At 37.6% G+C, this 23,451-nt stretch overlaps 1 protein-coding gene across 3 annotated transcripts in view; it reads left to right on the forward strand.

The window, feature by feature from the left end:
- TRAPPC9 (trafficking protein particle complex subunit 9) overlaps positions 1–23,451 on the forward strand; it is a 441,139-nt gene that overhangs the window by 33,294 nt on the left and 384,394 nt on the right. For all 3 annotated transcript variants that reach the window (XM_014257635.2, XM_005516888.3, XM_014257640.2), the window contains 3 exons: positions 10,017–10,143; positions 13,656–13,801; positions 18,910–18,995. In XM_014257635.2, coding sequence (XP_014113110.1) covers positions 10,017–10,143; positions 13,656–13,801; positions 18,910–18,995 — 359 coding nt within the window. The remainder of the gene's footprint in view (positions 1–10,016; positions 10,144–13,655; positions 13,802–18,909; positions 18,996–23,451) is intronic.

Here is a 23,451-nt window from a genome sequence, read left to right on the forward strand (position 1 = left end):
CCTGTAGATGAGTTGGGATGGACTTGTCAGTGTTGACTGGCCAGGCCACACTGATGCCTTGAAAGCTTGGGCTTCTTGGTAACTGAGGGACTTCACACCATTAATCTGAGAGCATTTTCAGAACCCTTTTCTTTCAAGCCCACTGTGCTCAGGTGGTGGGTGAGATGTCAGCTGGCAGGGTTTTGCCTTTTGCAAAGAAGTGATGAGCTTGATCTAAGAAAGAAACCCCAAACCTTGTTTAATTTCAGAAATTATGGTTAAGCCTGGACTGAGCATAATTTGATGATGTCAGACGTGGTGTCTTACAACTCTTAAAATATGTCTTTCGAACTTGCAGTTTGAAAGAGGAAATTATGCAGTATTTTAGACGTTTTTATTTATAGAACAGATTGCATATGCATTCCCTGGGTGTCATTTAAATTTCAAATTGCTATGTAGAAGTATGGAAAATAAGAAAGAATATTAAGCTGGGCTCCTGAAAGACCATAAGTAAATGTGGAAGTGACTTCAATCCTTTGTAGCCCTCCTGCCAAGCAGCAGTAAGGATCAGACTCAGTTTCTGAGGATCTTTACTTAAAATTGTAACATTGTCCTGAATTTCCATCCAAACCTGGGAAAATGAATGAAGCTGCATAGGCACTTGGTGGGTTATACCTCCCCACAGAGATCATGGAATGATTTAAAATGGCATCTTTTCTTGAGGGGCTACTGGAGCAGCTTGTCACTCTGTTCACCTCACTGCCTCCTGTTCTCTTGTTCAAGCCTTGCTGTGACTTTCTGATTTTCCCATGTTTTCAGAGCTGTAGCCAGAGTTGTTGAGAGCTTCAGCTCATTTCAGTTTGAGCTGGTTGCTCACCATTTCTCCCCTCTGTTTGCCATTTCTCGTGCCATTTGTCATAATGCTGCTCTTCTTTTTTTTTTTTTTTTTTCCCCTGTTTTTCATATTTAGATTAGAGGAAACAAGATTATAAATATTACAAATAAAGACATAAGCCCAGAAAAGATTTTGAAGTGTAACTTGCTCAACTCATGAAAAATAATAACTTCACACAGAAGCAGGAAGCCTGCCAGAACTGAAAGATAATTGAGATATGGAAAGAGACACTCAGGGAAGATTGAGCTGCATCAGAAAATTTGGATCAAGGTTTTCTGTTTAGGAAAGAGGATTCCAAGGCTGGTCCTTCTCTACAGATAATAAATCTGTGAAATTATTTTGAAATGCAATTAGAGGTGGTTTATGGTAGGGAGTGATCTGAACTGTAAAATGAACAGTAATAAATTTCAGGTACCAGATAAGTTTCAAAGGCACTAAAACAATTTTAATTTTAAACAGCTGAACTACAGTTGCAGTTAATTTCTTAAAGTGTTTTATCCTCACTTTAAAATTACAAATGGCAAGTGCATTGCTGTATTTTTGTAAGAGTTCAAAAGGGATGGAAGTTCTTCCAGCTGATATGTCTATGTCATAGTCTTCCTAGTGACCCTGGACACACTAGAGATTCTTCTACAAGATTCTACACATCTATGGCTGTCTCAGTACTGACTAAGTGACCCTGGTTGTGGGGGCTTCTCTGGAAGTGGGGTAAACCAAATTCCATGCTTTGAACCCCTCTCGAGTTCAATAAATTTGCCCTCAGTACTTGGTTCATTATAAGAAGCTGTAGTAAATAACAGTAGGTGTGTGGATAATTGTGATTTAATAGGAAGAGGTTGGAACATCTTTGAAGCATGATTTATTTTCAAGGAATGATGGAGCATTAAAATGAGTGTGATTTAGTTGATACAGTATTCCTGAACTGAAAAAAAAAAACCCTGAAAAACATCTATTGGTACATTGGTTCATTTATGATTAGAAGAGATAGAAACAGTAAGTGAATGAGTTTGGGGTGTTGAGGAAAGAGATTCCCAGTCACGTGCTCAGCAATAACCAAATCATCCCTGTATTATCAACATCCCATTATCAACATTGTTTTCAGCACAAATCCCAAAACACAGCCCCAGCCCAGCTACTGTGAAGAGATTTAACTCTACCTGAGCCCAAAGCAGCACTTGTCAAAACAGATGTAAGCTATTAGGAAACTGGCAATAGTGACAGTATCACAATTTGTTGCCAACCCAAGGTTATTTGGAAGAATTTCCAGAGTAGACTTGATTGCGATAATGTTACTTGAGAGTGGAGAATAAGAGACCCTGTGCTGGAATCCTGCTCTTTGAGAGCCTGCTGATGCTGTCACAGGTAATCCCCCAAAGCTGTGTAATGAAGGCACTAACTGCTTTGCTCTGTAGTTCCTCTTTTGTGCTGCAATGCTTAAAATACTTCAAATTTCATTTAAATTAGGGCAGCAATTCTCCTAGATCATCTGTAGTGTGTAAATTAATTTTTAGAAAGGTAGGTGTTACTGATTGCAAGGGCTAAAAAGAATGATGCTTTAATCAGACTGAACAGAGAATTTAATGCAAATTAAAACTTGATGTAAACTCCAGAGTTTGAGTGAGGTTTACTTAACTGACACTGATGAACTGATTTTAATACACTGTGCTGTATTTTATGTGACAAAGTACCTGCAAGTTGGTATTGCCCAACCAATAAACCTTTCAAAGGGGAACGACTTTGGTTGGTGTTATAATATTCAAATTAACTGATTTCAGGATGAAGATGGAAATCTACAGTAAAATTACCAGGGAATATTTATAGCAGCCTTAGCCATTACTTTGAAATATTTCACAGCTTCACCTTAGTGCCATATCTTGCTGGTGTGCTTTTATATAAAAAAGTGTATGTGTGTATATATATGCATAAAAATGTAATTAAACAGACTTGTCACCTTGTGTGTTTGATGTAGAGCAGTGACACAATGTGGTGTAAGAAAGAATATATTAAAAAAGCCTGAATGGAAATGCTTTCTAATGGGTTGGAATAAAAGACCTGGGGAGATTGTATATGAAGTAGGAGGAGACTCCTTAGAAGCCACTAAAGTCTTATTTATCATGGTGCTGTGACTCCTGCTGATTTTCATCTACTACTGTGTTTTCATCAGTTCTGTGCTATTTAACTTGAGCACTATTGTGTTCCTGCTACACTTCTTCCTGCTTTTTTTAACCCCCCACTTTAGAATGTCTGTCTGGAATTTGTGTTTTGTAGAGACAAGCCAACTTATTTAATAACTTTGCTCAAACTGCTTTATTAAGAGAGAGAGTGTAATTTATTTTCCTGAATTACGTGTTTTCTAGACTTTAATTTTTTTTTTTAAAGTGAAATAAATAAATGAAATTGAGTAAACTAGCAACAGGAATAAAAGATTTAAATTCATTTGCATAGCACTAAATATGAAACACAACCATTTTTTAAGTCATATATTATATGACAAAAATAATGTACTGAATCAAATATTTAGCAGTACAGACTAGCCTGAAAGTCTCACATGTGATTTAGCTTTGCTTAGACTTGTGTGTCAGTGAGGTACAGACAAAAACTCCACCCAATGACATAGCCAAATTCTTAGGCTGTGGTCAGCAGATCAATTGTTATGGTAAAAAAGTGCTTTTTTATGACAAAAATTTTCCATTTTTTTTTTTAAGGTCACTCATTAACAAAATGAAGTCTTTGAGCTTGAGCCCAAAATTGCCATCTTTATCTTGCCTCTGATCTTGAAGAAGTGTGATTTCCCTCAATTAATTGAGGGAAGAAATACAAGTGTGCAAATGGAGGCACACGGCAAAGTTTTCATTCCAGAAAAAAAAAATTCCTTTGGGGAAGATCTACTTTAATTGGCAAGATGAAGACATGAAAAAATTGTGTTGTATTATTAAGTGCTAATTTTTTTTGTACCAAAGGAAGCTATTTTAGGAGGTGATATATTATAAAATTCAAATATATTTTATGTGACATTTAACAGACTCAATACTGCTCTCTCACCCTAAATTCAAATTAAAGCACTGGAGTCAAGGCTGCTGTTGAAATTGACACTTCATATGGAAAAAGAAATATCCATGTTTAAAAATGGATCATCCATGCACCTTAGTGAACTCCCCATATGATGTCCATTGAGTGTGATTGGATGTACTAAGAAAAGATGAGTAGGATAGGAGTGATACTGAAGAGATGATTTTTCAGAGGGATGGGAAAACTCAACTGTACATTAGGAGAGAGAGCTGACATGTCTTCATTTTAATTTTTCAGACAGTTTCTCGGTTATTTCAACAATTATGCCATGCTTTTCTGAAGGAAGTTTAGATCACTAGTGGAGGCACTAAAATTTTGAATCCTGATAAACCTTTCTAGCCATATTCCCATGATGTTGCTTAAGAGTTTATTGGGGAAAATGTTCTGCAGAAATCAATGTGTTGTTCTTTCTATCCTCTGTCTCTGCTTCTCTCACACAAAATCCAGAATCAGATTTGTGTAATGGTTGTGCCATTATATCTTTGAATATTTACAAAACCTACCTTGCTCAGAAGCAGCTTTACAGCAGTCCTTAACTTCATTTATCATTATAGAAGTTATCTATGCCTAATTTACTCCACTTTTTGTAAAAGTAGGATTCCTGGTATTCCTTAACATGAAAAAATTAGTATTGATTTCAGTGGTTTATATTCTGATTTAGTGTGTACAAAATATATTTTTTAGTATTGAAAGTATGCAGACATGTGAAGTTCTGAGATATGGTGGAGAACCAGTCACTGAAATTTTAATGGTGTCTTTATGAACTCTGTCTTCAGCTATGTCAATTTTTAAAATGAGGTTTTATGTAGAAATATTTTTGTGCAAACTGGCTGAGACTTCATGTGTACACATTTTATACAGCTGTTAAACACCTTGTAATGGAAGAGTGTGATAGGTTTAGTCAGTCTCTTCCCATTCTTTGTATTTGTAGCAGTCTTTTCAGAAGTGGAAAACATTTTGCTTCTAAAAGACAGCTATTTTTGTGTCTAAAATATTACTGTCTACCCCCTTCCTGCAAAGTTAGTAGTAATTTGAGAACTTATTTTTCAAAGATGAGCTATTGCACAGCAAATACCTGAATCCTTTGTGTGGATGGAGTTGGTCTCTGATATAGTTCATGAAAGTGGGTCTAACTCTCTGGTAGCATAGATTAATTATTTACTTCTAGTTTTTGCTCTTTTCTATGTCAGAGAATTTTATTAATTTCTGGTATGTTTATTTAGAGATATATATTGCTTGATTTCTTAAAGAAATGGAATTCATATCCTCTGCCAACTGCCAGTGCCTTTCTCCACAAGAAGAGCTTTGGAGTCTGTGGGGAATACACACATTTATTGCAGTAGACAATAGGGAGTTGAAGACCCAGGGTTCCTGTGTTGCTTTCAAAGCAGCTTGACCAAGTATGAGATTTCTGAGCAGTTTGAAATTGTATTTACTTGCTCCATGTATTTTTCAGAAAAATACTAGTGGTGCTGTTTGTTACTAAAACAGTAGAAATTACATCACCCAGTCCGTGTGAGAGTTAATGGGGTGGAAATGCAGGAGGTGCTGCCTGCAGGTGAGAGAAGCTGTTCTGTTCTGCTGAGTTCCCAGCCCTGGTGATGCAGGAGTGGATTGATCCTGCAGGTCTTGCTGAGGTGCTTTGCTCACACCTCTGGCCTGGCCGTGCTTGGGAAAGGAGGATGCCCTGAATATCCAAATGTGGTGCTCCCTGCCCTTCTGCAACTGCCCAAACCAGAGCTCAGGCACTGCCTGAAAGGCTGAGGAGCTTTCCACATTCCCTGCAATCTGTGATTAACTGTAGAGTAAGAGGTGTGTAGTGATTGCTGTCTGTGAATAATCAATTTCTACTGCAGCTTTTGTGAGGATCTTAGTGGATTTTGTAGCCTTTCTGAAATTCTTTAGTTTAAAGAGTACAGTGCATCTTCATGGCAGAATGAGACTGAAGATTCACCTGGAAGCAGACATGGACTTTCTCTTCTCTAGGGCTCACCAAGCAATTCTCATTTTGTGTGGGTATGTGAAGGAAATACCACAGAATAGTCTGAGTTGGAAGCAACCCTAAAGTTATCATCTCTGTTGTGGGCAGGGACATCTTCCACTATCCCAGCTTGCTCCAAGTCCCATTCAACCTGGCCTTGAACACTTCCAGGGATGAGGCAGCGACAGTTTCTCTGGGCAACCTGTGCCAGAGCCTCACCAGCCTCAGAAAAGAGTTTTTTTCTAATATCTAAAGTAAAACTACCCTCTGTCAGTCTGAATCCATTTCCCTTTGTCCTGTCACTATGTGCTTTTCTAAAAAGCCTCTCTCAATCTTCCTTGTACGTTCCCTTCAGGCACTGGAAGGCCATATCTGTGTTTATGGGTGCAAAAAACATGCTTTTTCTCTTTTATTTTTTTCTGTCATCAGACTGACTTTTCTGTCTTGTTATATGTTATTATTAACTCATTAAGGTGATGTTTGAGTCTGTCTTGGGAGAGTTGGGTCAGGACTGCTGCAGGAGCTCTCCTCAGACTTCTCCTTTGTGACCATTATTTGATATTTTCAAGGGAGAAGGAAAAAGCTCAGCCAGCAAAAAGCACCCTGGGCAATGAGGGTTTTTGTTAAAATATTGATTCTGGGCCTGTCAGTGAGGTAGAAGTGGAGTCAGAAGGTGTTGAGCTATTTGTTTTCAATATTTTAGTGAGCTCCAGAAAGAAATGAAATTGTTCCAGTGTGATTGGTGGAAAATGTTCACTTTCTTTATTCCACCAGGCTGTAGGTTGTTCTACAGGGGACACCGTGACTTGGTCAACACTGCATCAACCAACTGTTGCCAAAGAACAAATGTTGTGTTTTTATTCTTTGCCTCAGTGTTCAATGGGTAGTGACTGAACATGAGTACAGCTATTTTAAATTTCTTCAAATATTAAAGAGCACAGTTACAGCAATTGTGTTCTCATTTTCTGTTACTTGCCAAGGCATGAACTGCTGTTTGTGTTACACTGTTAAATCACAGTTACTAAAGTGCTTAAAAATGTTACTCTATAACTGGCCTTCTGTCCTGTCCTGGTCTGATTTTTCAATAGCTCCATTATTTGAAATACTGCTCCACATGACTGTAAAATGAGCAGAAAGTCTTGTCTTTTTCACATTTAGTAGCTTTCAATCACTAATGGTTTCTGACTGTGCATCTGAAGCTCTCAGATTTTTGTGTTCTCATATTAGAAGAAGGTTTGAAGCAGCTTGGACACAAAACAAAACCAATGGTCGTTATATTAAGGTGAAGTAGTTAAGCAAAGAATTTCTAAGAGTATGGGTGGACTTGCAAAATTTTTGATTGTCAGGAGCAGTTAAAACCAATTTTGTATGAAATGGGGAAACTGCTATGAGGTTATACTGAACAAACTGAGCAAAATGTGCTCACGTGCCAGTGCTGACCGTAGCTCTGCTCAGCTTTGTTTGCTCACAGCCATTCTGTGATCTTGGTCTTTCAGTGAGTCTGGAGAGAAACTGAGGGGAAAAAAATTGTGAACATAGTTAATCCAGATGAGAAAATAAGCTGTCACTCCTCACTCAATAAATGAGTCTCTAATGCCTACACAAGAGTATTGAGCAGTGCTCCCAGCTGCAGGACAGGCTTTTAAAGCTGTTGGGGTAAATTCACAGGTCACAGGATCAAGTGGTGATTGCCTTCCTGCTGACCTGTACAAGCATGAAGGCACCAGGTGGGTAAAGACCTCCAAGAGCAGCTGATTTTTGTCTCTTCTTTTCAAAAAGATAAGTGCTGGTGATAACAGTCACAGAAATCTCCTAACTGTGGGTCAGGAGGGAGGTTGAGCAGTTGAATGTCTCCTACCAGGAGGTTCTGTCAGAACACAGTGTCGGGCAGCCAGAAGCTGTGAGAATTCAGAGCTGCAATTGCTACAGCAGGTTTTTGGCAACCATTAGGCCACAGAGGTCAGGGAGCTGAGATGCTCCTCGAGGGAGAAGGTTCCAGTGTTTGCTTTCAGAAGTGGCTCTTGGGCAGGATCAGCCAGCTCTTTTGCATTGTGAATACTTCCCATTGTGTCCTGCTGATGTGGATTCCTTCAGGATCTTGGCTGAGACTTGTTGCTAAGAAAAAGGAACTGAGCTGCTGGCCTGGCAGCAGCATGTTTAAAGCTGTATTTCACACCACATCAACAGAGAAAAATGGTTTGGTTTGGCTTTTTTCACATGGAAAGTGTGGGGAGCTGCTACTGTGAAATAACCACATGACTCAAAATCCGTAAACAACAAGCACAATTAAGCACATGCTGTAGTACTATCTTCATCATTCCTGGTAGCTGTGAAGATTTCCATCTTGATGGATTCTGTTTGCACTAGGTGCCCGTGCTCATAATACAGCAGATAACCTGAAATTTTGATGGTAATACTCAGCCTTGAACCACTACAACTCCTGGCTGTGCTGTGCTGCTCTATGTGGATGTCTAATTAATGTGGTTTTGGGAACATTTCCTACAGGCAATTAAAATATGGGGAATGGCTCAAGAGACTCTTCAGTGAAACACAGACAGGAGCAAGGCAATTTGTCAGTTATGTGGCATTAATTCCATAGTGAAGGGGATTAAATCAATATTTATTTGCTTTGAAGAAGTGTGTACTGGTGGCTGTATAATTCACAAACTAAGCTGGATTGATGTGGGCAGCACAAGCATTGCTGGATGTTTGTGCTTTTCAGGGCCCAAGATGGTGTTTTGGGCAGGTTTTGGTATTTTTGGCACGGTTCACAGGATGTTTCTTTCACATTTTTCTCACTCCTCCCTCTCACAGCTGCTATACAGCATTTTTTACCCTGCCTTAAATATGTTCTCACAGAGGTGCCACCAGCATAACTGCCTGGCCCAGCTTTGGGCAGCAGCAGGTTTGTTTTGGGATTGTTTGGAATGGGCTCTGTCATGGATATATCCTGGTGCCTTCTCCCAGAGGCCACTCCTTGCTACCAAAATCTGCTGCATAACCCTTGTCCACCTGTCTAAACAGGTTTTTTTGGAAGTATTACTACTGATAACTACTTGTTATCACCTTCCCCTTTCCTATTTAGTTTTATCATTGAGTATTTTGATATTGTAAGTATTTTCTAGATACAGTTTTGATATTGAATAATTATTTTTATTGGTAGCACTTATATGGAACAACCTGGTCTGGTGGAAAGTGTCTCTGCCCATGGCAGGGGAGGTTGGACTTCAAGGTTCCTTCCAACACTCTATGGATAATTACTTTAAAACAATATAGGTCTTTTCAGCTGCCTCTAAACAAACACTCCCAGGCTTTTCTTTGTTTGCAGACTTCCATTTCATCAGAGAAATAGGGAATCATAGGAAGGTTTGGGTTGGAAGGCACCATAAAGATCAAATACAATTTTGTGCTGAGGCTTTATATTTCCAAATAGACTTTTTTTTTCTGGAGACACAATTTTATATTGTTGAAAATAATTACTGGATAAAACTAATATGTAATCATTGTACATTCTTGAAGATAACCCAGGTAATTTATATTTATTTGAATGTTCTTGTATTTTTAAGCAAAAACAAAGAAAATATTTCTTTACTTTTGTTCTGATTTAGTAGCAGAGCACAGTACTGTTATTTTGAGGATTAGATAGTTTTCACACATGCTAACATCAAAAGCAATTTGTTTCTTTTCATTGCCTTTGATATTATTTAATCTAGTGTTTCAGAGCAGTCATTGTTCCCATACAATGCTATTGTTAATAACCTTAATATGTAGGAGGCTGATTGTTTTGTTTGGATATACAGATTTAAAAGTATTTATTTAATAGGAATTGTAAAAGATTGTATTTTGACAATTAAAGAACAAAACAAATAAAAAGTAGGCATAGACTGGCACTTGAAAAATTCTGAGAAATCTAGAAAACTCTTTTACTTAAGGTCACTTAATTTTACTTGATCCCTCTGTTGAGGTTGATCATAACTCCAAGTGCTGAATGCAGAAATCAGTTAGCATGCCATTTGAGTTACTTTGTACAAAAAAAGGCTATAGTCTCAGTTAAATGTGAGCTTGAAATCGTTTTTTAATTTTATTTTCTAGAAAAGAAAGATGTCACGCAGAGCTTGGAAAGCTACACAGCAAAATGCCCTGGGACAATGGAAGTCATCACTCTTCCAGATGGTTTGAAGCTACCTCCTGTTCCCTTCACCAAATTGCCTATTGTGAAGTAAGACTAAAACACAATCTTTAACTTTTTCACAGTACCTGTCAAATTTTAAAGGATACTGAAAGGATGCAGTCATCTCACTTTAGGCATGTGGATCACAGGAACATGGAAAAATGTCGAAATGTCAAATTGTTTTGAGAAGCTCTTGAGCAAAAATAGAGCCTTTGACCAGAAAATACTTTGTGGCCTTTAGCTTCAGAAAGAGAGAAGTTTTGTTTTTTTAAGAACTGTCTTTCAGCAGTTTCTTATTCAATTGAAAGAAGGTATTTTGCTGCAACTGAGATTTTAGTTGAATACTTGATCATCCCAATACTAAAAGTCCACGAGTGGGATGCAGTCTCCATCCACAGAGCTTGGAACTCACATGGAAGCGGTGCTTTTTGTAACTCTCCAGATGCTGCATTTTCAAGCTGGCACCTTCACTGGCCTGTTCTAAATCTCAGTTCCATTCAGGCACATCATGTAGTCAGGCCAATGAATAATAACTTGATCAGGTTGAAGCCTGGCATGAAATATTAGAGTCAGAGAGGGGGAGAAAGCAGCCACTGGGTATCAATAATAGAAGACTGAAAGAAAATATTTTTTTTTGAAGGAAATATAATTCCTATTCAGAAAAAGTGTGCTGAATAGTGAAGAAAATGGGACAAATGCTGATTAAATCCTTCTTCATGGGAGTCATGCATTTAGTCATAGCATCATAGGACCATGTAATACTTAAAACTGGAGAAGACTTTCAGGGTGATCAAGTCTAGCCATCACCAATACCATCACCATTAAACCATGTCCTCAGATGCCACATCCACACATTTTTTGAACATTTTCAGAGATTCTGACTCCACCACCTCCCTAGGCAGCCCCTTCTAATACTTGACAACACCTTCCATGAAGAAAATTAATCTAATATCAAATTTAAACCTCCCCTGGTGCAATTTGAGGCCATTTCCTCTTATCCTGTCAATTGTTACCTGGGAGAAGAGACTGGAAGAAGAGGACAGTCAGAACTCTGGCAAGAGATTCCCAAGACTTCAGTGGGAAAGACTTTGTGTCACTTAAAATGTTTTGTATGCTGAGAGAGGGGGTCAAACATATCCACTTAAATTTTCAACTTGTCTTGACCTAGCTGAGCTTGGAATGTTGGGAATATCTCCTTCTGTTTTGCCGTGGGGTGAGGAACCCAGCATCAACTTTATTTAACATTTAAGAATTGCTTCTCTTCTCCTCCTCCTTCTTGTCTTTCAAAATTCCTATAAAAGCCATAGTAAAAAATATTGGTACTTCAATAAAATATTAGTTGACTTTAGACATAAAGTCTCTGGTTACATCTGCCCAGCAGATCTGGTCTTGTAGAGCTGCCGAGCCTATTGGGAGCCAGCTGTGCTGCTGGACTGCAGAGCTCTCTGAGCTAAATCATGCTAATTTTTGTGACATCAATTATAAATGTGTGGAAATGTCATTTTGATCAATGTTGAATAACCTCAACTTCTGATTCAATCCATGTTAGAGCCCTATAGAAACACACAGTTACTGATGGGGATGACTTCTATTTACTGTTGGCATTTCATGGTCTAAGAGTTTTAATCCATTTAATGTGGGGTGCTTATGTTGGATGTGGTTTTCTTAATCAAAATACTGTCAGACATGGAAATGCCACAGTGAAATAGAAACAGTGGCAATGTTACCTTTTCTCCCCAGTACTTTAAAAGCAATAGAAGAGATATGGCAAGGCAAAATCTTTATAATTCCTTTACTCTTGTTCATTATGAAATCATCATTTGGTATTTTCTCAGATAAAAAATGCAATATTCCCATTTTTATAATTTACCTGTGTTAAAGGTAATTATCTTACTAATATACTTAAAAGCAGAAAATTTTCTTTCTTGTGACCACTGCTGCTTTTAGTTGTCCTTACGTACTTTCCTTACTGCTTCAAATTTACTTAATGACATTTTTTCCCTTCCCTCTGTTTACTTAGTATAGTGGGATTTCTTAGAAAACAAATTAATTTTCCTTCCCCATCTAAGCAAGGTTGTTTTTAATTAACATTTTCTAGATACAGGATTTTCATCTTCTGGGTAGTTAGTAAAATTAGTTAGTAATTTAATAGGTGAAATTAGTTAGTAATTCTTAATTGTCACTCATTTGCATTCAGTGGTGTCAGGCTAGGGGACATGACTGAAGCTTTTCACACAAATGAATTAAAAAAAAATCTGCCCTCTTCTAAGTCTGACCTGTGAGGGTACAGCTCTCTGATAGTGGTTGAGGAACATTCCTTCCACTGTCATGCATTCATGTAAAGGAGGTAATACACCAGTATTTATATAATAAACATGAAGGAGCCAAAGCACTTTTTTCAGCATATGAAATAAAATTCCTTTTTATTACCTCTTTATCAAATTCAATGTTTGTTTCCTCAAATAAGTATAATTCACATTTTTGCTTTCAGTTTCATTTTATTTGTAAAAAAATTCTATCAGAAGAGGTTTTAAAATAGCAGGGGTCTCTTACAGTTTCCTTCTTATTCCTCAGGCTTGTTGTCTGTGATTTTGCATGTGATTTTGATGCTGACACTAGGAATCATCAACATGTAATATATGGATGTGATTTATTTCTTGTTCTTGTTCCAACCTATTTTTAGTGTTATTTAGTAATTTCTTATCAGGTGTTTTGTTTCACAGAGAACTTGTCTGTGTAGTCTTACTCTTACAGCTTCATTATTTCTCAGCAGAAACACATTATCTTGGTTTTTTGTGTGTGTCTGCTTTCTATTAGTGTGATGCTGACATATCTGTTCTTTATTGTGCTGAGTTCCTGATTTGAAGTAATTAGGTTTATAGAATGCAGCTGATTTTACTGAATATTCACCAATTTATTGCTTGTTCTTCTGCCCAAATTTTATTCTTTACTTTTTTCTCAGCAGTGGAAGAGCAGTGATTTCCCTACATGGCATTGTAGGAAATTGGGATCTAGGAATGTAATCTAATAAATCATTTGTTTTCTATCTATTTGTAATTGCTTTCTGGTTGTTTAACAAACCCACTCAAATTTCTGGGACATTTCCTTCCAGCAGCAGCTCTGCATTTTCACTGTATTAAAATCAGCTTTATTCACTGTGGAGAAGTTTCTTTCTTTGTGTTGTCCAGTGAAATCTTGTCTGGATTCTAGTTTGGGTTTAAGTTAAATATTTGGCTGCATTCTGCACTGGGGTTGTGGTTCAGTCTGCACTCAAAAATTAATAGCTGGATTTCAGATCACTGTTCTAGCTAGTTTTGGGTTTGTTGGTTTCTAAAGAAGATTTTTTTCTTTTGTTATTTGTTTTCTGAGAGCTTTCTGAAATGGCAGTTTCCTTAGGTTGGTATTACTTCCTTTTGCATTATAAATGTTTTCTTCCAATTTCCCATTTCAGGCATTTTATTCTCAGACTGTTATTTCGTATTTATCAGTTCTTTTGTAACACATTCACCTGTTACAAAATAGAATAAATGAAATAATTAGAAATTATTTTTACTCAACAGATCTGTGAAGCTCTTGAACCTCCCAACCAGTCTCCGACCTCACAAAATGAAAAGTTTACTTGGTCAGAATGTGTCCACCAAAAGCCCCTTCATATACTCTCCAATTATTGCACACAGTCGTGGGGAAGAACGAAATAAGAAAATAGGTAAGAATAATTTACAGTATGTTCTGTTATTTTGTTAAATTAGAGAATCTTCTGTGGTCAAGGAGAGCAGACCTGAATATTGCTGTCTTTTATTTGAGATAACCAGTTTTTTAGCCTCAAGTTCTGAGGGATCAAATCTTTTTTCTCTGGGGCACAGTTTCATATTCAAAAGAGGAGTAAAGTCTCATAGATGGTAACATTGATTTTTCAGAAGAGATAAACTAGTTTTATTTCCTTCTCAGACAAAAGAGAATTCAGGGAACACTTAGTTCTGACAGGCTCTGCTTGGCAGCCACCACAGTTCCAGTGCCCTGAGGAAAATGCAGTTGTGGTTTTTCCTTTTCCTATTCTGATTTAACATAAACTCAGAGTGATGAACTGTCTGATTAGTCCCTTTTACTTAAGGACATTTCAGCTAAGAAAAAGTTTTTAAACCCCGTTAAGGATATTAGTAATTTTCTTTTCAAAAAGATTATGAAGCCTTTCAGTGCAGTAATTATCGGAAAAAAATTCCAAGTTTGTTTAAATCCTGGATTAAGTTACAAATATTGGTAGTTCTTTTTGTGGCTTTTGTGTTTATCATGTGCATGATAATTTTTACCAGAGGCATGAATGTCAGCACAAAAAAGATTTGTGTGACTGTGGAACAGAACTGATTGTAAAAATTTCAGAAATTTGCAGGATGTTTTATCTTGACGTGGCTCTTCGTTCCTCTGGACTGTGCCTGGCCTGCAAGGCCAGTTTTCCAAGAATCTCTGTGTGGTTTCCTCTCCAACGTATGTGGGCTGTGCCTCTACTGAGGACCCTGATTATAATTAAGGTGATATCCCTCACCCTGAGAAGAACTTGCATGTTTTCTAGTTGGGTTTATGGTGATGTGTATTTTCACTAAATAACTGAAAGAGGAACAGTTGGGATGTGCAGAGGCAGGGATGATTATCTGGCAGTTTGGATGCACTTGGCTCAGTGTGACTTTGCTGCAGCACTACTTCAACTTCAAAAGAAAAAGGGTAAGAAATTAAAAAAAGGTTAAGAAAAATTAGTTAAAGGATAAATTAAAAATATTTGCACATAGGAGAACATCTTAAAGTGCTCTCTTGATTCCTCTTAATAATTAATTGAAAGTTTGATTACTATTAAATTTTCAACATTTAATCTCTTAGCTATACTATGGAATTTTTTTTTCATTTAAATAAAACCTTATTCCCAGTTTTGTCATACAGTTGTATAATGCAGTATTCTCATTCCTTGTTGGATACAAAAGGAACCTGCATTTTTGAACTGGTTAGGATTTGTTTTGGTGCTTTGTGTATGGTAGGAGATTTACATTTTACAATGAACTTTCTTCTTTTAGGTTTTTATTTAGCCTAAGGAGTGTCTGATTGCTTCTGATCCTGTACAGCATTTGTCTTTTGAAGTATATAAACATTGCAGTCACTGCTAAAAGCCTCCACTGTTTCAAAGTTTAGTGAACAAAAGAAAATACAAAATAAAAGCAGATAAAGAAAAGCTTCTTTGAAAGAAGCTGAGAAATTTATTAGCTGCAAAATCAATGAGAGTATTTTAATGGTATGTATGTAACATTAATTAAAAACAACAATAACAAATGAACTGTTTTTCTTACATGGAGATAGTACTCCATATTTTGGTTAAATTATTGCTTTACAGCAAAGGAAATCAAGCACTACTGACAAACCAAAGGGAAACAAAAGCCATTTAGAAAGTCTTGAAATGTTTTCAGCTCTCAACTTGATAAGCTTTTCTGACTGGAAACAATAACAGGGATAATTATATTCTAGTTAAATTGCTTTAATAGCATGCTAGTCATAAAAAATAAACCTACTGATTTTTGACATGAAGTGTTTTGTTGGTTTTGAGTGCTGATAGTCTAAAGCAGCAAGAAATACAATACAGTTCTATTAGTAAATCCAGCAGCTCTTGTTTTAGCTGATACAAATATAGCTCATTTTACCTTTCCTTTCAAAACTTTTTCCCCCAAGGACACAATTCTGTAGCACTTCACTGGCACATTTTTCACAGGAGATTTCAATCTCACCTCAAAAGCCTCCAATGATTCAGACTCCACCATGTCCCTGGGGAGGTTGTTCCACTGAATTACTCTTCTTACAGAAACAAAAAAAAAAAAAAAGTAAGAAAATAAAATGTGTTTCAGTGTAACTTGTGTCTGTTACCCTTGGTCTTCTTCCTGTGCCTCCTTGTGAGGAAAGAGCTTCTGTCCTCTTTATGCAGCCCTTTAAGTACTGGAATACCGTGGTGATACTGCTCCGAGCCTTCTCTTCACCCCAGAGAAGCTGTCTCACTCCTTTCCTCATCAGGTGGGTTCTCCAGTCCCTGATCACCTTTGTGGTGCTCCTTGGGATCCTCTGCAGTCTGTCTGTGTCTCTCCCAGCTGTGAGGACCACAGCTGTACACAGCTGTGCCTGCCAAGCACAGGGTGGAGGAGAATGGTCACCTGTCTCTGTGCAGTGGAGAAGCTGATGGACTCAGAACCCAGCAGGGTGGTGTGTTGAGGGACTGTCAGTCAGAGCTCTGTTTGGTGAAGGATGGAACCAGGTCTCTGCATGTACCAGGAGGAAGGTTCCTCCTCCTCTTCAGAATGTGACAAGTAGGACTGGCACCTTCTACAACAGGGGTGAGGCTCTGCAATGAGAAGGCCGAACAACTGATGAGGTGGCTGAGGGTCCTTCTGGGACAGAGAGGCCTCCTAAAGCAAGACCACCTGGACCCTCCATCACAACCTCCTCTGTTGGCAGGAAAAGAAGGGTGGTTCTCACAGGAGACTCCCTCCCTTCTGAGGGGAGCAGAGGGCCCCATGTGCAGACCTGACCCAACTCAGGGGAAGTCTGCTGTCTCACAGGGGCTCAGGTAAATTCCACTCTAGAAAGACCTGATTACTATCTGCTATTGGTTGTTCAGACCGGCAGCAATGAATCAGCAAAGGGAAGTCTGAGGCCAATCAAAAGACACTTCAAGGCCCTGGGAGAGTTGGTGGAGGGATCAGGAGCACAGAGAGTGATTTCCTTGATCCTTCCAGTAGCAAGGAATAATATTGATAGGAACAGGCAGTTCCATTGGGTTTGTGCATGGCTCTGAGGTTGGTGTCAATGGAAAAAATGTGAGTTTTTTGACCATGGGATGATCTATTAACACCTGGCCTGCTGACACCCGATGGGATGAGTCTTTCTCAGAGGGGAAAAGGGGTTTTAGCACAGGAGCAGTGGGGCTCACTGGCAGAGCTTTGAACAAGTTTGGAAGGGGGAAAGGGAGAAAACCAGGCTCCCAGTGATGAGCAATGAGATTTTGTGCCAAACCTTGAGTATCCTGATGGGATCCCTCAATCTGCTTCACCAGGTGTTGGCCACAAGGTACCACACCTGAAATGTTTCTACACTGATGTACACAGCATGAGGAACAAACACCAGCTGGAAACTTTGGCCCAGTCCCAGAGGTTTGATATCATTGGTGTAAGTGAAAGCTGGTGGCATGAGTCTTGTGCCTAGAGAGCCCTTGGATGGTTGTGCTTTCAGAAGACATTCCACAGTGTGGTAATTGTTAGAAAGTGGAGATTCAGGACTGCAGCGCTGCTGTGCTACTGCCGGTGCCTCTGTTGCTATAGTAAACTGTAATGATTAACTCTGTACCTGTGCACTGGTACAGAACTGGCTACAAAACTGGCTGTTGTGGGGGCTGCAGCATGCATAAAACATCATGGACACTAATAAGCAATTAAATATGAAATGTAGAGAATACCTCACCACTGTGAATTTGAATGTTTTGTTTTAATCAACAGTTTTGCTTTTCAGGTTTCACAGTAATATAACCCATTAACATCTGTGGATCTATGTGTTTAATTTCCACTAGCATTAATTGGAGTTAAACATTTGCATTAAGTACATCTCCCTTGAGCTCTCTAATATTGCTTGCAAAATGTAATCAGATAGTAAATGATTGTGAATGTACAATTAGAGTACAGATTGCTTCAACGGTGCATTAAAGTCTTAATATTGATAATTCAGTTTTTTGACTGGACATTTCCTAATATCCTAGTAAAAAACTGATAGCAATGTATGTTAAAATAATTGGGTAAACTAGTAAGAACTAATCCATGTATGTTATAATTTAGCTTATAATCATGATTTATTTAACAAATGTAATTAAACCACCTTTTGTTTACTTGGACTGCAGATCCTCAGCTTGCAGGGAGAATCTTACCACATTCAGTTTAAAGTCTGATCTTCAGGTGCATGTGGTTCACTGTGAGAAATTTGGAAAACTTGAGGGCTAAAAAGGTTATGAAATGCTGATATAAAATAATCTTTTGCATTGAACAATTACTCAAAATTTGTGTCTCTGCTGCTGACCTCCATAATCTCCCACAGAACCGTAGAGTTACAGTATGGGTTGGGTTGGAAGGGACCTTCAAGATCATCCAGTTCCAACCACCCCTGCCATGGGCAGGGACATCTTCCACTAGTCCAACCTCATCTCCTTGAATTATGAAACTCAAAAAAAATATTAAAATTGGCAAAGTGAAGTACCTTTAAAGTTGAACCTGTCTCTTTTACTAAGATATAAACTGCAAGTACATCTTTTTACCTGGCCCACTTTACTTCACTGTCTCTTTATTTACTCCATGTAATGAGCTGTATCTGTATGAGGCCTTGTGATGTTCTTTCTGTTGTGTTCATTTCGTTCCTGATTGATTCTTATCCAAGTCTCCAATATCAAGGCCATGTCTACTCTACATAACTCCAAGAATGGAAACCTTTAAGTGTTGAACATGAAGGATGTGTTGAAATAATGTTTTGAGTTGATGCCCGAGTTAATTTTGCCAGTGAAGCGCTGGGTCTTTAGAGCACTATTGCTGTGTTAATGAGCGTTTCCAGTTCCTTCACTTACTGCTTTGCCTGGGATTTGCAGCTTGTGTCACACAATGCTCTTGTGTAGGACTTGGGCTGTGAGGATTATAGAGAGATATTAAGCATTTTAGCAATCTCAGCTATAATCTCAGCATCTCAGCTGCTGTTGGTTTTTATAAACCTATAATTAGGTAATTCCTGCCTTAATTCTGTGATTATTCCTTGCAGACTTCCAGTGGGTCCAGGCAGATGTGTGTGAAGTTCAGTTGATGGTGTACAACCCTATGCCTTTTGAGCTCCGAGTAGAAAACATGGTATGCATCTTTCTAAATCTTCTCTTTCTGCTATTTTGCTGAAGAAAAATCTCATTTGGACTTTCAAATATGGTTTTCTAAAACTATTCTTAAAAGATGATTTAAGCTAGCATAACCTCGGTTTAATGGTGTGGTGTTGTCAATTTTCTCATATTTTTGGTGATGAGGTATTGAAAAGAAAAATCTCTGCCACTCAGTGTTTAAATGCTTTACTGGCACTAACCCATAGATCAGTTCTGTACATTTCTGCATTGAGTAGAACTCCTGCTACATGGTTTACATAGACTGGTTTTCAGGTAATAATTATATCCTGAAACCTAATAATTATTGTATACTTGCTACTGAAGTTTAAAAGTCTGCATTCATCCTTGCTTTTCAAATTCCCATTTTGACCACAATTTAAAAACCTGATGAACTGAAATAGTTATGTCTGAGAATCTTTGGATTTTAATAAAAACTTCAGCTCATGGATTTGTTGTTCCCAGTGATTTATGTTATTTGAAAACAATACAATGTCAAATGATCAGGAGGGAGTGAAAAAAAAGCTAAATCACTGGACAAATATGTCAGGTTAGAAGTCTCAAGCCCAAGCTCTCTGGTACTTCAGTTGGCTGCTTGCAGTGCATCCTGAAAAAATGAAATCATGGGGCTTTTTTTTAATCTTTATTCCAATTGACAGGATTTCTTTCTAATTGTTATCCATTAAATGGTTAAAAGTTCTGTACGTGTCAGAACAACTTAATACCCACTCAGTCCTAATCCAGAATTTTCCTTTATGTTAAATATTTTTACCTTTAGTATTGCTTTAAATATAAATTACATCTCTTAGAGCACTTTGTTCTGTCAAGCTAATTGAATCAGTGCACATTTATTTGCTCATGATTTTTGTTTGGGTTTTGTTTTTATTGATATGTCTACTGCACTGTCTACTCAAACAAGTTGATCTAAATTACTGATAATAAACCACATATTATAAAGTGTTTTTCCATGGGAGTGAACGTGCCCAAAGGTTTTGTTTTTATAGCACAATAAAATTATTTCTCCAGCAGCATTTTTTCTCACCCTCGTAGAAGTATTCAAATTTTTTAGGGATCAATAGAAAAAGAAGTTGTAAAGCTGCACATAGAAAGGTCTCTGTGGGAATTAATTGATTAAGAACATTTTGATTTACAGTCTAATTTGTATTGTGTAAGTAATGATGTCATTATATATTTATAAAATGTGGAAAATTTCTTAATGAAGAAATTCCTTCTGAGTGCTTACATGCACTCAAGAACTTGGAATGCAGTTATTTGCATAGATCTGCAGAACATCCATTTCCTGAGCAAATTAATTGTAGTACCACCAATACTTTTCTTTACTGTTGTGATAAAGTTCTGTCTTGGAATTAACACTGAATTCCAGTTCCAGTGGTAAGCACAAGAAGAGTTAATTTGCTAACCAGATGTAAATAATTGAAATGATTAATATAACTCTTTAGCCAGTGCTTGGAGAAATTCAGCTCTTCACTAATGTGGGCTTATGTGGAGAAATTGAGTGATTTTGGTAGATTTGTATCTTTATCAAGACTTTAGCAAGTTGCGGAAAGTGCTTGTTCCCTTTGATTTGGAATTTTGGAATTTCAGAGATAATTTCTTTGGAACAGAAGTCAGTTTGGAGCTCCCCAAATGAGAAGAACACTGACATCTGTTCAGTCTGTAGAGGAGAAGAATACTGGGGTAATTCCTACTGCTCTGCTCAGTCCCAAAATGGGAAAGTGCTGGCAAAACCTGAGTCGGGCTCTTCCCAGGAGTGCCCAGCGTAAGGATGAGAGTCAGGGTGCTGGAGCCATGGGAAACTTCCCTCCCTAATAAAAACTCCCTCTTCCCAAGCCTGAGGGGGATCATACACTGGGACTGCTTGTCCAGAGAGAACCTGAGACCTCTGTCTTTAGAGGTGTTTAAAACTTGAGTGATATGCAGGATATGAAAAACCTAAACTACCACCAAAGTTACTCCTCTTTTGAGTACTGGGCTAAACAAGATGACCTCTACCCTTTCTTTCCAACCTAAGTTACTGATTTTCCAGTCTCATCTGTGAACTTTCTGGAATGTGGGAATAGGTATTACTTTATCATAAGAATCAACTCTTCTGTTTTCATTTTAATAATTCAGAGTGCTGGTTAATTTTTAAAATGGTGTGTTTTATTACTAACATGTACTCATGCCTGCAGTCCCCATACCCTTTTCTTGTCTGATTTCTCATCAGGTGTCACATTCTTTCAGATTATTCACTCTCACAGACTCAGTTTCATAGCAAGTGTATCCTTTCCTCTTGTTTAGTGGCAGTTTCAGCTCATTTTTCCCCACAACTTTTTTCCTCCGGACTCAGAACCTCACCTTTGCAGGATGACTGCTCATTCATGCTTGTTTCCAGTCGTCATTGAGTTCTCCGTTGCTTGGTTTAATTTTAATTTGTCCTTTTCATAGTCCACCATTCACCAATATGTAACTGTACTGAAATCTACAGTTTTATTTATTTTTTTAAATTTTCCCCTTTCCCTTGATTTAGAATTGTTGTTCTGATAAATTACTCATTTCATGTTAAATAAATCCAAGCTTTTGCCATGGTACTTTTCCTACTGTGTCTTTCTGTTTGTTGAATTTCTCTTGTGATGGTAAACAACTTAGTATTGAGCACAGGTTGTTAAGGGGAATGATTCCCCATGGAAAGTCTTCCTGAGCTTTTTCATTAATTGAAGTATTAATGCTGAGTCCATGTAGGTTAATTGAGGTGTGCTTAAGTAAAAGGCATTGACTTTCTAGACTTGACCTGAGACTGTGGACATAAGACTTTGATTGGTGTTGCTCCGATGATAAACCCTAAACAATTGATTCTCTTTGTTATTTTATTTTATTGTTCTCAAGGATCTTGGACCATCTTTGTTGTTTTTACTGTTAATTTCCTGTCATGAATATTCCTGATTTGAGACTCTAATTAGGTACCTATTCTTCATTCCTGCCCCATTTCTGGGTTCTTTTCCTGTCTTTTTCTGTTTAATGTTTCTGTTTTGTCCAAATAGTTAGAAGGCCAGTCCAATGAAAGATGCAGTAGTGTTTGTAAAATGAGAAAGGAAAATGTTCAATCATGGAGCATGAAAGTGATTAGCTCTCTCAATTGTGTGAGTCAATAAAGTGAAGTAGGAGAGATCTTGGGGTTGATCAGAACAAAGGCTTTAATAAAACTCAACAGGTACCTTAAATCAGTAGAATGAGAGACAAAAATGAGCCTAACCAGAATTGGCTGTGATGGATCAGACGGAATGTTCTTGCCATGCTGGTGCTGGGGTCCAGGTCACCTGGAGATGGGATGTTCAGCTGTAAATAAGTGCAATTACTTTGCCTTTTCTACCAGGAATATTGATTTCTGTACAGACTTGTTCAGGTATGTGAGTGACGGCCTCCAGCCCTTTTGCAGATTGTTCTGCAGTTACTGCCATTACTGCTGTTTTCTATGCAGAAGAAACGATCTTCGTGTTTCAAGCCTTCCAAAAAAAATCCAAAAAATTCTGGGAAATCTCCAGTGGATTTATTTTGTATCTTGAGACAAATGCTTAAAGCAGCAAACCATAGTATAGTCTGGGGAGATCTACTACTAAAATATATATGAAGATGCAGTGCAAAATGCACTTAAGTTCTCAAAGATTTTAGCTACTTTTTCATCTTTGTTTATCAAGTTTCCTATTAAAAGCAAAAAGAAAAATAAAGCTGAGAAATTTTGAGGTAATGTTATGTATTGAGGGAAAACATTTTCTCTGCTCTTACTGTGGAAAATACAGGCATGGTTCCAAGAAAGCTACAAGATCTACAGACAGTGTAAACTGTATTTAATAAATTAATAGCAAGAAACAAAAAAATGCTTCTGTAACTTATGAGAATATTGTAATTTATAATACTTAGTCATTATTCAAGAATTAAGTATTTGTTCTGTAGTTTTCCTTCTGTTTGGGACTCGTATTTAATTGAACACAATCAAGCGTGGTATTTTGATTAATGATGCTTTAAGAATGGCCATTGCTTTTTTTTATTTTTTAACTTCAAAACTGTGCTATTAGTCAAAATCTCTATGTTGATGTTTAAAAAGAGCATCTAAAATTTTGATAAATCTGAATGTATAATCAATCCCACAACTTTGCTTATGATGATTTTAATTGTTTCCATGAACTGCTCTTTCCTGAGTTCACGTCTTTTGCTGTTTCTGCCATCTTGAGAGAATATTTACTTACTGCTGCATTACATTTAGTGAAGACTGTATTAGTCAAGAATGTACACAGAAAGGTGAAGGGGGAAAAAAGAATAAAAACAGTTGTGTTTGGTGTTTATCTAGGTCTGCCTAAAATAACCGTATTAGAAATAGTAGGGAAAATTTCCTTTAAAATAAATATTTGACAGTTTTTGTGTAAAGTATTTGACAACGT

This window comes from Pseudopodoces humilis, chromosome 1, assembly GCF_049639895.1.
Source record: "Pseudopodoces humilis isolate 2021_Gansu_Grassland_sample_001 chromosome 1, ASM4963989v1, whole genome shotgun sequence".
Taxonomy (NCBI): Eukaryota; Metazoa; Chordata; class Aves; order Passeriformes; family Paridae; genus Pseudopodoces; species Pseudopodoces humilis.